This window comes from Equus przewalskii, chromosome 23, assembly GCF_037783145.1.
Source record: "Equus przewalskii isolate Varuska chromosome 23, EquPr2, whole genome shotgun sequence".
In the NCBI taxonomy this organism is placed as follows: domain Eukaryota; kingdom Metazoa; phylum Chordata; class Mammalia; order Perissodactyla; family Equidae; genus Equus; species Equus przewalskii.
This window is the reverse complement of record NC_091853.1, coordinates 11991885-12007146: the sequence shown is the minus strand read 5'-3', so window position 1 is coordinate 12007146 and position 15262 is coordinate 11991885. Positions and strand designations below refer to the sequence as shown.

Sequence of the window (15262 nt, the reverse complement as noted above, 5' to 3'; positions counted from 1 at the left end):
TCAATTTGATTCAAAAATCAAAAGATAAAAGATATAATAGGGGCCATGATGCTCCCACCCCTAGCCACTCAATTTCTCTCTCTGAAATATCCAGAGATATTTTACGTATATCCAATTATTTCCTCTTTTTTTTCTTATAGCATACTATATTACCACCTCTTTAACTTCTTTTTTATTAAAAAAATATCTTAGAAAATATAGTGGCTTGGCAAATTTTTTTCTGTAAAAAGACAGTCAGTAAATATTTTCAGGTTTGTAGACCATAGTGTTTTTGTTGTAATTACTCAATTCTGCCCTTGTAGTGTGAAAGCAGACACAGACACTGTGTAAATAAATGGGTGCGGCTGTGTTCCAATAAAACTTTATTTATGGACATAGAAATTTCAATTATATATAATTTTCATGGATAATGAAATACTATTCTTTTAATTTTTTCCAATCGCTTACAAGTGTAAAAACTATTCTTGGCTTGTGGGCTTTACCAAAATAGGCAGTGGGCTGAATTTGGCCTTCAGGCCACATATTGCTGACCCCTGTTCCTTATATATAAATACCTTCCTCACTATTTCTTATAGCCACACAGGTTTCTATAGATAAATTATAATTAATTTAACCAAACTCCTCTAGATTGATGTTTAGATTCTTTCCAGTCTTTTGCTATTACAAACAACAGCTGGAGTGAAGAACCATTGTCATTTTGCCCAGTGTGACGGACTCTATCTCTGAGAGATTTCTAGAAGTAGAGGTGTTGGGTCAATGGGTATGTGGTTTGTAATTTTGATAGATAGTGACAAATTGCCTTTCTAGAGGATGACCCGTACCCTACCAGTGCTGTACGAGGCTCCCTGTTTTCCCACACTCTCACCAACCCTCTGTGTTTCCAGTCTTTTGATATGTGCCCATCTGTGGGGTGAAAAAAATATATAATTTAGTGTAGTTATTTGCATTTCTCTTGTTGTAAATGAAGTTGAATATCTTTTAATCTGTGAATTTTTTTGTCATGGATTTTCCACATTTTTCTCTTGGGTTTTTTATCCTCACTTATTGATTTGTAGAAGCTCTTTATTTTTTTTACGACTGTCTGTCCAAAATCTAATTTGGGGGGGCCATATTTAGAAAGACTTTTCCTACTTCAAAATGAATTTATGAAAATGAAGTTGAAGTACTTTTTTTTTTTTTTAAAGATTTTATTATTTCCTTTTTCTCCCCAACACCCCCCAGTACATAGTTGTATATTCTTCGTTGTGGATTCTTCTAGTTGTGGTATGTGGGACGCTGCCTCAGCGTGGTTTGATGAGCAGTGCCATGTCCGCACCCAGGATTCGAACCAACGAAACACTGGGCCGCCTGCAGTGGAGCGCGTGAACTTAACCACTCGGCCACGGGGCCAGCCCCAAAGCTGAAGTACTTTTGTACTTCATTTAAATCTTTAATCTCTGGGTTTTTTGGTATATGATGTTATCTTTTTTTTTTTTTTTTTTTGAGATTTTCCTTTTTTCCTCAAAGCCCCCCGGTACATAGCCGTACATTCTTCGTTGTGTGTCCATCTAGTTGTGGCATGTGGGACGCTGCCTCAGTGTGGCTTGATGAGCAGTGTCATGTCCGCGCCCAAGATTCGAACCAACGAAACACTGGGCCTCCTGCAGCGGAGCGTGCGAACTTAACCGCTCGGCCACGGGGCCAGCCCCTATGATGTTATCTTTTAAATGAGTGTTAGACATGATACTCAGTGAAAATTAGTGGGATCAAATTATAGCCATCCTATATATATATATAAGGTGAAACAGCAATATATATATATTCACTATGTAGTAGAGACTTGCAATTTCACCAGTGATTTACTTATTCAATAAATATTTATTAAGCAGCTCCTACTTCTAAGGTATTGAATCCAGTGGGGGACACAGAGATATATCAGTGATGATCTCTTTAGAAAGATAAATAATGACCACCACCACCACAATAACAAAAGCAAAAATTTAACAAGTTCTTTCTACGTGCCAGATGCTCACTTAACATGTTACATACATTATTTCATTTATCTTCACAGAAACCCTGTAAGTTAGGTTCTAAACTTGTTTTAGGTATTTACAGATGAGGAAAGTTAGTAAGTGATAGAGCCGGGGTTTAGATCTAGGCAGTCGGATGCCTGAGTTTGGGCTCCTCACCACCCGCCACACCAGTGTCATCACATTGACCCAAAGGTGAGCGCGGGATAGATATGGGAGATCAGAGAGATTCATGAGGAACTGGATACCAAAATATCTTTAAAAGCTTTATTAATATTTGACTGGCGTCTTATTTCTGGCATTGTGCGAGATTGATAGCCTCGATATAAATTCTCAATTTCTTCACTTATTCTTAAATTATATGTTTTGGAGGAGCAGATTTTTGAGTAAACTGGTGATTCCAAGCCAATCATTACTAACTCCTTTTTAAAAAAATCCTATTATGAAATAGTTTAAACACACAAACAGAGTAACTCTTAATGTCATTTTTTATTTACTTTGGATGTAAGGCTGAATTCCCTGTGGCTGTTTAAATTTCTTCTCTCTTTCTTTCTCTCGTCAAATAAGAAAACATGGGGAGATGTTGAGATGATCAAAGACATCTTCATTTGGAGGTGGAATTACCTCATTAGTGACTTCCTGTCCCCAAATCACATTATTTGGGGGCACTAAGGAAATTATTAATACCAGGTCAAAACCTCACAAGTAAGTTAAGCCCCTACTAAAGAGTTCTGAAAATTGAATGAAAAGGTGAATATGTGTATGTTTTAAAATTTACAGTTCTAGTCCATCTTGCTACATTAATGGTGTCATTAATTTGGCATATGAAGGCACTTGATAGTTAACAAACAGTTATGGTGTTCGGTGGGCAGGTTAACTGCTATGTGTACTGGCTCAAATGTAATAGCTTCTTTCTATTCGTGTGAGAGTACTGGGCAGGAAGTCTCCACGTGTGGGCAGCCCTCCTCCATGTCGTCGTTCAGGGCCTGAGGATATAGGAGGCTCTACCATCTCAACACATAGTCTCTAAGGTTTCTCAGAAGCATCTTCATTCCAGCCAGCCGGCTGGGGAAAAGGCCAAGGAGGACTGAGCGGGGGGGTGGGGGTGGGTCTATGGCCAGACCGGAAGTGGCACGTGTCACTTCCGTTCCCATCCCACCGCCTAGAACTCAGCCACATCTAGACACAGGGGAGGTGGGAACATGTAGTCTAACTCTTTGTGCAGGAAGGAGAACGTGGATTTTGGTGAGGAACTAGTGGTTTCTGCCACAGTTATAAAGAGAAACTCATCCTTTGACATGCCTCCACGAATGCCATCTTGCCACTCATGATCTGAGACTCAGTCCTAGGGGTGCGGTGCTTCTCTTCCTTTTGATGCTTCGATTCATAAGAGTTGTGTGACTCTTGCTAAAGAGATAAAGCTAACTGGAAACTATGTTTGAGGGGGAGACATGACATGCTAATGAAATAGCACAATGGATTTTGATCAAGTGAAGACTGGAGAAGGGGACAACTTAGAGAGAAATATGTGCCAGTGAGGCCTCTTTCCCCACTATTGTTTTTCACATTCACCTGTGATGCTCTCAGAGTCTTCCTGGAAGCCCAGCCCTGACTGCTCGGGAGCGGCAGGACCTGAGCACAGTCATTTGTTGCTGTTGTTAGAGGAAGGCGAGTAAGGCAGTACTGAATGTGATGCTTCTGTTGTCAGGAAGCCTTGGAGTGGGCCATGAAGAACCATTTGTGGGGCCACGCTTTGTTCCTGGCCAGCAAGATGGACGCAAGGACCTACAGCTGGGTTATGAATGGGTGAGTTGAGGACTTGCAAAGGAGACCAATGGAGCAGAGAGACCCCCTGCCAAAGGTGGGGGTGAGGGTGGGGAGAAGTGCCAGATGCACTGAGAAGCCCCATGCTCAAAACATCTTTCCAATTTCTCTTTTCTGAGCTGGACATAGCGTTTCTCTTCTCCAGATTCATACAACCTAGACACAGACACATTCTTTCTACCTGCTAAGTTGAATAAAAGATTTTAGTAGTATTTCCCAGGGTCAGAGTTTCCAAAAATTAAGTTTCTGCGTTGCAGTAGCCCTCTCTCTTTGGGAGGGGCTGTTCTAGATAGTTCCATCAGTGAGGGAATAGGTGATCACTTCAGGTTAACTGACGGAGCCTTAGGACTGACGGTGAGTAACTGTCTACAGCTTAGTCTTGCAGTGCAGATGTGGGTGCTGAGAAGAAGGTAGAGATACTGGGTAGCAGGACCATAAACTCTGGCAAAGGGGTTTATAGGGCTGGGAATTAGACCCAGAAGTCTTCCTCTAGGGCAGTGGGAGATGACGAGACTGAAGGGGTGCATTTAGTCAGAAATCACGCTGGCACACTAAGATCCAGGAGCCAGGCTGGACCAGGAGGAATGCCCAAACAGGGACAAGATAGGAATGGAGTGAGTCCAGAACCAGGAGTTTGGAATTAGCGGGGTGAAACAGCAAGGAGAATCAGGATCGAATGGAGATGGTGGGTGTAGGGGGAGCTGCAGTAAGTCCTTCAGGCTGCTCTAGTATCCATGGGTGGCAAGGACAGATACGTGGCAGCAGTGGGGAGACCGGAGTGGGGGGACCCTCCTATAAGGAGCAGGCTTGGGTCGGACGGTGAGAAGGATGTTACCTCAAAATGTCTATCTTCTAGTGTTGGTTAAAGCTGTGAAGCTACCCTCTCAGCTTAACCTATATTTGAAGCGGCCACAAACCCTGTTGGGTGGAGATCTGGCTGAGAGAGCGACACTCTAAGTTCTGCAAGGGTAAGGGCTGTCACACTCTCAGAAGCCTGTTCTTCACGATGGCCCCCGTCTTCATTCCTCTAACCCTCGTCTTCCCAGACTAGGAACACCACTGTGCACTTCATTATGTTCAGAGACTGGAAGGGCAAAGGGCACTGAATTTTATGATAAGTGCTCCGAGCTCCCGGGCAAGGGTGCTATGAAATAAAAGATGCTGTTCTGAGGGACGATTTTCCTCTGGGTTTTGGAAATGAACATCCCACAACCCCACGTTGTAGCATACATCTCCGTTACAGATTTTTGCCTTGGGCCATTGATTTTTGATGGGGCCCAGTGAATTGTGAAAAATCTCTCTTACTGAGTATGCTTAAATCTCAAATCAGCTATAGAGCTTATTATATCCTTGTTAGACATATCCCACGGTTTGTCATCAGCAGGATCATTTCTGGTCCCTGTTCTACGCCTCTTTGGTTACTGAAATGGCTATTTAGTGCTTATAAGTAAAAGCACTACAGACCTAGGCTAGTGATGAGCCAGAAAAACAGCACCAAGCGCTGTGGGCTTGTCGTGGAGGAGGGCTGCTGTCGGGGAGGGGAGTGGAGGGTCGCTGGGCAGGAGGGACCCACAGAGAAGAGGTCAGGTTAACTGCGAGGGCTCTCCAGGGGTCTCTGAGATGTTGGTGGGTCATCTCTGTGATGGAAGAAGGCCCACAGAAATGGTTACTCGAGAGTCAGGGTGTCAGTGCCAAGGTGCAGAAAATATCCCCCAACAATGAGATCTACCTGGCATGTGCGGTAGAATAAAGATCCTGCCAATCCCTCACTCCCTAGGAAAGGGGGTGTGACAGAGGCACAACTGAAAAGCTCCCTTTCCAGAAGAAGCTGCAGGAATCAAATAGAAATTCACGAGGACTTATACCTCGCTGGTGATGGTAAAAAGCTCTCTGGCGTGGTCCCCACTGATGGTCCCCTCTCTCTGCAGTTTCACCAGCACGCTGGCGCTCAACGACCCGCTGCAGACCCTTTTCCAGCTCATGTCGGGGAGGATCCCACAAGCGGCCACGGTACCCTTTGTGACAGGACTCCTCCAACACCCCAGCCTCCTAAGGGTTTCGGGGGTGGGGACCGCTCAGGCACGAGGTGATGGTTTTGAAGACGAAAAATAAATAGTAGTTCTTTGTTAATCACCTACCATGTGCCTGGCCCTGTGCAAAGGGCTTTGATGCATATCATTTCATTCAATGTACAGAGGCAGAAATTCTCATCCCTGGTTTGCACACGTGGAAACTGAGGTGCAAAGGTGTAAAATGACCCAAGATCACAGAGGTAGCAAGTCGTGTAGTCAGGATCAGCTCAGGTCTGTCTGATTCTAAAGACCCTGCCCTTTCCATGATACCTTGGCTGCCTGCTTTGTCGTGAGAAGCGAGAAAACTGCCCTCCAGGCTTCCCCCAGCAAGGTTGCCCTTCTCCTGCACCGCTGCTCATGGATCCTTCACAGCTGGACAGAGATGTGACCTCTCGTCTAGAATTGCCTATGGCTCAGAAGTCTGAGGCCAGCTGGATAGTTTTCCCATTGTAAGAGACTTGATCTTTTTGCCCCTAAGTATTCCTTCCTTATCTTTGAAGTCCAATAACTGTGCTAGGACATATCTTGGTGTTGACTGTCTAGGTCAGTTTTTTCTTGGGGCACACCCTACTCTTTTACTAGGTGCATTCATATCCTACAGTTCAGGAAGATTTTCTTGAATTATATTCTCTAATGTTTGTTTTGTTTCATTATTTGGTTTTCTTTTCAGGAACTCCACTATATACTTTACATATATATGTACATGACATATATGAACTACGTATATATATATGTGAATTATATATAATTTTCTCTTTAAAAAAACCTTTTTTGTTTCATTTCTTCTTATTTGCTTTTTTTTTTTTTTTGCTTTTCTCATTTCCATCCTGTAGCCCTTACTGTGTTTTCATCAGTGTCTCCTCACTTTCGTGCTCTTTCCCTTTCTGTCTTTATTTCTTTGATTTTCCTCCACTTCTTTCCTGACCTCTGCAGGTCACATTTATCCCCTCGTGTTGTCTGCCGTCTCTTTCCTGAGCTCTTAGAGCTCAGCTTGAGGCCCTTGCTTCAGAGAAGAAATGGTTTCCGTACTTAAATTCATGATGAGAGTTTGGTGACCAGTTTTCGTCTGTTTTGTGGTAACATTTTTTCTGGCAAATGTTCTCTCCATCTTCTGTTTATTTTTCCAGTTACCTCCCTCCTTTTATCTTTCTAGGATGTTTGTACAGATCCTGTGCTTGTCCCTTTACAGGAGCCGAGTCTTCCCTGGACCAGTTATTTATGGGAAGTTTGTGCTGGTGAGGGGCTGGGGCCAGATTCCAGGCTATCTGGCAAGTTCCACACGACCTAGAGTTTTCTGGGAGCACTTGTGTAGCCTTTGCTTTTCCCCAGCCAGCGGAGATGGCTATGGGGTCCTCTCCCTCTGGTGTTCTCTCTCTGCTTCCTCTTGAACCACCTCTGTTCCATCTCCGTTACCTTTGGCCACCTTTTCTTGTATTTTGAGGCTTGGGCTTTTGCTGACAGCTAGTTTTAATGAAAATGGACTTCACGCTTTTGCTTTTTACTCTTCTTATTGCTTGTGAACAATTCCAAGAAAAGAAAAGAGAAATGATAACTTTCATGCCCCATCATCAAACCAACTGGCTATTTTGGAAAACAGAACGCGCCTCACAATTCAGCTGAATGGCCTGTGTTCTGCAATGAAATTCTGTCATGTCCTGAAGCACTAAATGCAGGAAATGATGTCATCAGCTTATGGTCCATTGGGTCTCACTGCAATGGTAGAGTTAGCTAAATGTTCCTTATTTTTAGGTGAGAAAACTGATGAGCCAGAGTTGATGTGCTGATGCAGTATTTGATCTTAGTGTCGGAGAGTTTCCTAGCATCGTAGCATCCAGTAGAAGGCTAGACTTTAGCTACTTGTAATGAGTGGTGAAGTGGAACAGACATGGCAGCTGGAAACAGACTTGGGCTTCTATCTCAGGTTTAAACTCCACTCTTCTTACTGCTGTGTGAACTTGGCCTTGTTCCTTAACCTCAGAGTCTCAGTTTTTCATCTTTATAGGCATTTTGGTGCCTAACCAATAGAGTTATTGTGGAAATTAAAGGAGACAATATCTGAACATTATCAACCACCACGCTCGGCCCATTGCTCTCTCTCTCTCTTTCTTTATAGTTCTGCTTCTCATAGTTTGACTTTTTTCCAAATCACTTGGGGAGGAGACAGAAGAATGACTTCCAAGTTTTTGTTCTTTTTAGCAAAAGGGCTTTTCCTTTGCTGGTTCCTTTAGTTCTAGCAAGAAAGGGCCTGGCTGACATGTTCAATGGTGATAATAATAGGACCCTGTGCATGTGACTGTTCACAGGAGAATTACTTAGCACAGAGAGGGTCTGGTTCATGGTCAGAGGCAATAAGTGAGACCGGCTATTATTTTTGTGAGTTATTATTATCATCATCCTCATTCACACTGCATTGCCCAGATAAACAAAGAGTAACTATAAAATGGAGTGGAATTAAGCATCTTTTGTTCCTTGGGATAATTGCAAAGACCAAATCACTGTGAATTGTTTGACCTCCAAGTCTTAGCTATTACTGTCAATCTCCTGCTCTACTCGTTCTCTGCAACAAATTGGAAGATAGACGGGTCTGCAGATCACCTCTTTCCTTTGCTGGGCTTCCCTCCGTGTGCGTGCATGGGTGTGTGTGTGTGCATTTATACCTACATGTGATTTATAAAGTGCAAACCTAGTGTAAAGCATTATGCTATGTGCTTTACCTACCTGTCTTATTTTATTATCAACAATAACCCTGTTAGGTAGGAATATTATCTTCATTTAAGAGAGGAGGAAACAAAGGTTCAAAGATATTAGGAAACTTGCTCAAGGTCACACAGCTAGTAAGAGGCAGGGCTCCAGTTGAACTCAGGGCCTGGGTTGTTTCTGTGACATTATGTTGTTTCTTTATTGATATTTTCTGCCCTGAAATTCCCCTTCATTCGGGAGAAGCGTGGCCCTGGCCCCATTTGTGTGGGGCTTCTTCCCACTTCTCTGCTAGCATTCTATTGCCCCCTTGTGGAGTTCTGCTGCTGCATTGTCACCAGAGGGAGGCGGCACAGTCCTCAGTTGGGAGGAAGATGATTGGGGACTGAGTGCTGGCTGGGCCACTCGGCTTGGTTTTCTCTTTCCTCAAGTTGCCATAGGAATTAGACTTCATGGGGTTGTTTTGAAGATTAAATAAGGTGATGTGTGGGAAAGGGCTTTGTAAAGCCAGAAGACACAAGCAATTGGGTAAGGTATCGAGGAGCTCAGTGTTCCCCTGCCTTCTAACAGGCTAATGTGGGCTCTTCTTCTCATGAGCCAAGGATGCTTGATCTTCCTTCTCTCACTGGAACATCAGGGTTTTCCAAACTTTTTAATTTTTAAAAATTTTGTCCCTAGCTATTGGGTTTAGGGGCACCAGGAAGAAATTTGGAAATTAGTAAGTGAGCAATAGTGTCATTTTATTTATCTCCCAATATCCCTATGTATGTATGTATGTATATATATATATATATATATATATATATATATATATATATGTATTTGTCTGTCTGCCTATCCATCCTTCCAGAATTTTTGCTTTTTTAAAAAGAGAACTTGAAATCAATGACTAGCAGCATTGCAGGCGGTATAATGGGCGTTCCCTGAACTCCTCCAAACCAGGAAATAGAAAACAACCTTTACCTACATTGTGTCTAGTATGACATTATTCAGTAAATCTTCAATTCTTTCTGCTGCTTTTCAGTGTTGTGGGGACAAACAGTGGGGAGACTGGAGGCCTCACTTGGCTGTGATTCTGTCAAATCAGGGTGGGGACCTGGAGCTGCATCAGCGCACGATTGTCACCATGGGGGACACCCTGGGTAAGTAGAAGGCAGCACTGTCCCTCTCTCCTCTAGGGTATCTCCAGGCCAGCTTTAAACATTCTGTCCTTGGGTTCTGGGGTTCTGGAGAGGGCCCAAGTCTATGCCTCAGGCTTTCCTTTGATGCAGAAGCCTCAGTGTTTTGGGAACAGAAACTCCAGGGAAAGGAGTGTCCTTCTTGCCTCTCTGTTTCCTGGAATTTCTGCTGCAAGCCAGAACAGGCCAGACCCTGAGACTCTGGTGCTGTGCTGCGGTGGGAGGCTCCCCTTGGCCCCTGATCTTCTGTCCCTGTCTGATTCCCCTGAAGACAGAGTTAACACATGGGCATCTTGCCTCCGGTTACCGTTAGTCTCACAGTGACCCAGCTGAGTCAGAGAGGAAATTCTATTATTGCCTGAACTGTCTGGGTCATTGTATAATCTTTATTTCCGTCATCTCCCTGTGAACGTGGCCTTGGAAACACATGGGGGCTATTGAATGTTCCAGATCAGTGGCTCTCAAATTTAGTCAAGAGACAGAACATCTAGAAAGTGTGGTACTCTTTGTGGAACTTTGTGAAATATTGCTTTGTTAAACTTAAAACAGTGATGTGGGAGGTTGTGCCAAGTCAGAGGGCAGATTGTTCACCCCCCGGGTAGAAAGGGAACTGACTTTTGTTGAGAATTTCTTGGATGCCAGGCTCTGCTGGCTACTTTATCTACTCGAATTAATCCAATTTGAGGTAATGGAACATGTACGGGAGAGCATTTTAAAATTGGGAACAATTTGGTAATTAATGTGATTTTTATGGGCACCGGGAAAAGTCTTCTATTGTTTGATTTTAGCAGGGGAGGCGTTAGCGCCCCAAGAAGCCTAGTCTAAGAAGTGCTGCTCCCAGTGGCCCGCATCCTCGCTCAGGTGTAGGCATCTCTGCTCACTTCTCACCCTCAGGAAGGACTGAAATGCTTAGAGAATTCCTAATCGAAAACCTGTTAGGGGGAACGTGAAATGGTGTCTTATTCTGGTTGAAGAGAATTGAAATGTAATGTCTGAGGCCGCAGATGCGGGTGGGAGAGGGAGCGGGGCTTGGGGTCTATGACTCATGCTATGAGAAATTTATTCTTTTATTCCCTGAGGTTTCTCCCCTCTGATCTCTGAGCCCACACTCCCCTCTCTCTCCCATCCCACCCAGAGGATGGGTTCCCACGTGGGCGTGTTCCATGACTGGGGCTTGTTCTCCTCCTGCAGCTGGGAAGGGGCTGGTGGAGGCAGCTCACTTCTGCTACCTCATGGCTCACGTGCCCTTCGGCCACTACACCGTGAAGACAGACCCTCTGGCCTTGCTGGGCAGTAGTCACAGGTATGCAATCTTCTGGGGGGAAAGGCAGTGGAAAGAACATTTTCCATGGGATTTTTTTAGCCCTTGCTGGGTTTCATGGCTCCATTTTCCGTTTTCTCGTGTGAATTTCGGCAACCGCTGGTCCCCTCCTCTGCGGGTCTGGGCACAGGTCGGGGCAAGGAGATGCCCAGTGGGTGCAGCATCACACCACCAGGGGGCCTCAGACCCCAGGTCCTGTTCCCGGAAGCTGCGAGCTGGTGTCTTTGGGTTGTGTTGTGCCCCTCTGGCCACTCGGTGGCGCCCTGGCTCCACGACCGGAGACTGTCTCTTAGAAAATACCGTGAGCGTAGTGGCTTGTGGCTCTGTGTTAGGCAGCCCTGAGGCTGATCTGAGAGACCACTCTGGGCAAAACTGGAAAGTGGGCGAAGTTTCTGTTTAGCTGCTACAGTCCTATACTGACTGGGTGCACAAGCTACTCAAAGTCTCCTGTCACTTTTTATCTCTTGGCCATAACTTTAGGCTTTTCACACAGAAGGACCTTAATGACAATGGATAATAGGCGAAAAGACCAGTTTGCTCCCTGGTGCTCCTCCACGTTCTGGATCTCTCCTTCCCCCTCTTTGTAACAGTTATGATTTCCTAAGCTCTGATGTTGTGTCAGTCATTTTATTTTCACTATTTAATTTAATCATTTCAAATTTGCTCTATGAAGGTGTATGTTTAATCTTCACTTTATAGAGGAGGGAAACCGAGGCACAGAGAGGTTAAAGAACTTGTCTAAGATAGCATAGCTGATGGGGGGTCAATTTGGACTTGGGATTCAGACTGTCAGGCTGCAGAGCCCTTACTTTCAGCTGTTGCCCCAAACTGCCCGCACTGTGGAAAGGTCCCTCTCACGGTCTGCACTCTCAAGGCCCTGGGCTCTGACAGCGTGTGGTTAGCTTGTCGAGGAAGCTGATCCGCCACATGTGACAGTCAGTGTGCCTGGGTTAGTAGCTCTCCCTCCTGTGTCCATGTCGTACGAGGATATTTCTGAGATACAGTCGTAAGCCAGGGATAGCCCTGGTGACTGTGACTTCAAACACCCTGTTGTTGAGGGGAGACTGGGGTGCATGGGGTCTCCGATGACCTCTCACATCACATTCACGGGGTCTGCTTCCTCATTGGCTGCTTGAGCTTCCAACGCAGGCATGTCATTGATTTCGGCCTGGCAGTCCCCCCATTCTCCGCCTTGCCTTCTTTCTCCAGGGCTCCTGAAGCCTCACATTGCTCCCTCTTTCTTGCTTTTCTGCTCAGGCTAGGAGGGCCCTTTCACAGGGGCACATCCTAGGCTTTCAGGGCACTAAGGTTGGCCCTCAGGGCATTTAAGAGGAGGACCCAGTGCCCCGCCGAGCTGGGATGGAGAGCAGCTTGCCTAAGTGACCCCCCCAGCAAAGAAGGCGGAGGACCCGTCCCCGCAGTCTCTGCCTCCAGCGCCTGTGGTGCAGGCTCTGTTCTGGTCCTTCCTCAGCCTCCAGGAGGTGGAGCGAAGGAGGCAAAGCTTTCCCTCTGGGAAGCCCAGAGTCTCTCTTCTCTTTGGAGTCTCCCCAGGGATCGGCTGCGGACAGAAACTCCACCAGGAGCTGGTGCAGCTGGTGTTTGGCTCTCTATGAGGATTGAAATTCCTCCCCCGCCCCCACCTCAATCTCTTTTATTGTTATTCCCTGGTTTTAGTCAAGAGTTTTTGAAATTTGCAACAACTGAGGCTATCCAGAGGACGGAAATCTTCGAGTACTGTCAGATGCTGGGCCGCCCCAAAGCCTTCATCCCTTCTTTCCAGGTAACTGATCCCACACGAGGCCCCTGCCTTAGCTGTGTCAGCCGGCCGCGGGCGGCTGCATGTTCCGCTTTGCTGTTTGGCGCACAGTAGCTGGGCTGAGTCAACTTTCCCTCATTAGCCTGAGAACGGGAAGGGTTGCAATTTGTTTCTAGGTTCCCTGAAAGTCTGCATTTTTTTTATTTTTTATTTTTTCCTTTTTCTCCCCAACGCCCCCCGGTACATAGTTGTGTATTCTTCGTTGTGGGTTCTTCTAGTTGTGACATGTGGGACGCTGCCTCAGCGTGGTCTGATGAGCAGTGCCATGTCCGCGCCCAGGATTCGAACCAACGAAACACTGGGCCGCCTGCAGCGGAGCGCGCGAACCCAACCACTCGGCCACGGGGCCAGCCCCCCTGAAAGTCTGCATTTTAAGACATGAAAGCACAACGCTGCAGTGGCGTCTGTGGAGGCTCCTGCCTCACTCTTGACCGATGAGAACCATGTGGAGGCCCGGGGCCCGGCGCTGGCACCTGCAGCTCCTGCTCTTCTCTCCCCAAACAGCCCTACTTCTCTGCGGCCCTCAGGAGCAGGAGCATAAAGGCCTAACCCTTTATGGGCTGCTCCCCTGCTCCCTTGCCTTCTGACCTGCTCCTCCCATCCTTTTTGGACCTCTCTGTCCAACTCTGAAGTTCCTCCCTCCTCTGTCCGTGGCCCCCATCCTCCTTTCTTCCCCTCGGGGCTTCAGCTGTGCAGGTGGTGTCCACGTCGCACGTTCTAACCTTTCTTCTCAATTTCTCTACTTGAGGCCTGTTGTCCCCTTAATTCATAAAGACTCCTTCAGTGCCCGTTTTGAGAGGGCGCACGACGGCGGCAGCACACTCACACACAACACGAACACAACACAAACAAAACCTTGAAAAGGAATGAATTACTGTAACCGTGTGTAGGGAAATGAACCAGTTAGCATCTTCTTGAAGAATCTTACCAAAGACTCGCCTTCTCCAGCAAAGCCTTGCCCGGCCAGCTCCCTCCGGTACAGGCCTTCGGTCTCCCTCCCTCCCTTCTTCAGTCATCCCCCGTCTCACTTATCCTTGGCTGATGGTAATGAGATTACCTAGGGGTAGTGAACGTGTTCGACATGGCTATAGTGTGCTGTCGTGCTTTCAGTGCGTCATTTCGACCCCCTGTGAGGCCAGCGTGGTTCCGCCCACCTGTCGCAGGAGGGAGATGAGGTTCGGAGGAGTTACATGCTGTTGGCTCGCATCTCTTGCACACCATTTGTTCTAAGTACTTTATGTGGATTATCTCATTTAATCTTTACAAACATCAAGGTGTAAGTAGTATAATCCCCATGTTATAGTGAGGAAACTGAGGCACAGAGAGCAGGGATAACCAGCTCAATGTTCCACACCCAGCACAGAGCTGGGATTTGAACTTGGGTCTGTCTGATTCCCAGGTCCTCATGTTCTGTCTCACCCTGTCACTCATGCCTCTGTGAACGATCAACTGTATTTGTCTGTACTCTCTCCCTTGGCCTTTAAGCCCCTTGCACAAGAGTCATTTTTTCTTCTTTTCCCTGTCCCCCTGGGGCCTGGTCCTGCCCCACATACACCAGGCTTTCCAGAGATGTGGGCTGTCTGATGAGAAGTGGTCTGGCACATTTCCATGGTGACCAGGGCCTAGGGAGGTTGAGCTGATGGGACTTCATCTGTTTCTCTGTGATGCGGGAACTGCAGGCTGGGTTTGGAATTGTGCCCACACACAGGTAGAATGCCCCAATGGCACAGAGCCCTCCTTGATATCTGGATGCCAGAGTTAGAGGAAGCTGGCAGTCAGCTGACTTCCAAGAAGTCTTATCTACATTTCCCCCTTTCTATTCCTGCCTGGATGGACGAGTCACCGGCCCTGTTCCTCTTCACAGGTGTATAAGCTCCTTTATGCTTCCCGTCTGGCAGATTACGGCCTTGCGTCCCAGGCCTTGCATTACTGCGAAGCTGTTGGCACGGCCCTCCTTAGCCAGGGAGCGAGCAGTCACCCTGTGCTATTAGTGGAACTCATCAAGGTGAGCTTCGCAAAGCGTTCCCTGCAGGTGTTTTATCTTCAGTCTTCAGAGAAAGCTAAGCAAAGCAGCTTAGACTCCACATTTCATCTTCTTTGAACGTGCTGTAAAATTGGAGCCCGTGGCTGTCTTTGACCACGTATGCATGCCCAGATGTGATAAGCAGAGGCCTGACACTGCACAAAGAAGGATGCTGTGGGTGAGGGGTGGTGCGACTGGGGGCCTGGAAACCAGGCGTGTGCTACGCAAGAAATTCCTTCTTGCATCTGCTTTTCTGGTACAGTCAAACTGCATTTCCGGTGAACCATTCTAATTATAAGCGCTGGGCTTAGAAAGTATATTT

General features: G+C 46.4%; 1 protein-coding gene across 16 annotated transcripts in view; it reads left to right on the top strand.

Moving 5' to 3' along the window:
* SEC16B (SEC16 homolog B, endoplasmic reticulum export factor) overlaps positions 1–15262 on the top strand; it is a 70742-nt gene that overhangs the window by 36703 nt on the left and 18777 nt on the right. For 15 of the 16 annotated variants that reach the window (XM_070591611.1, XM_070591603.1, XM_070591598.1 and 12 more), the window contains exons 11-16: positions 3718–3815; positions 5762–5843; positions 9627–9744; positions 10972–11083; positions 12776–12881; positions 14782–14922. In XM_070591611.1, the coding sequence (XP_070447712.1) occupies positions 3718–3815; positions 5762–5843; positions 9627–9744; positions 10972–11083; positions 12776–12881; positions 14782–14922 (657 nt within the window). The remainder of the gene's footprint in view (positions 1–3717; positions 3816–5761; positions 5844–9626; positions 9745–10971; positions 11084–12775; positions 12882–14781; positions 14923–15262) is intronic. The other variant, XM_070591601.1, reaches the window with a different exon arrangement.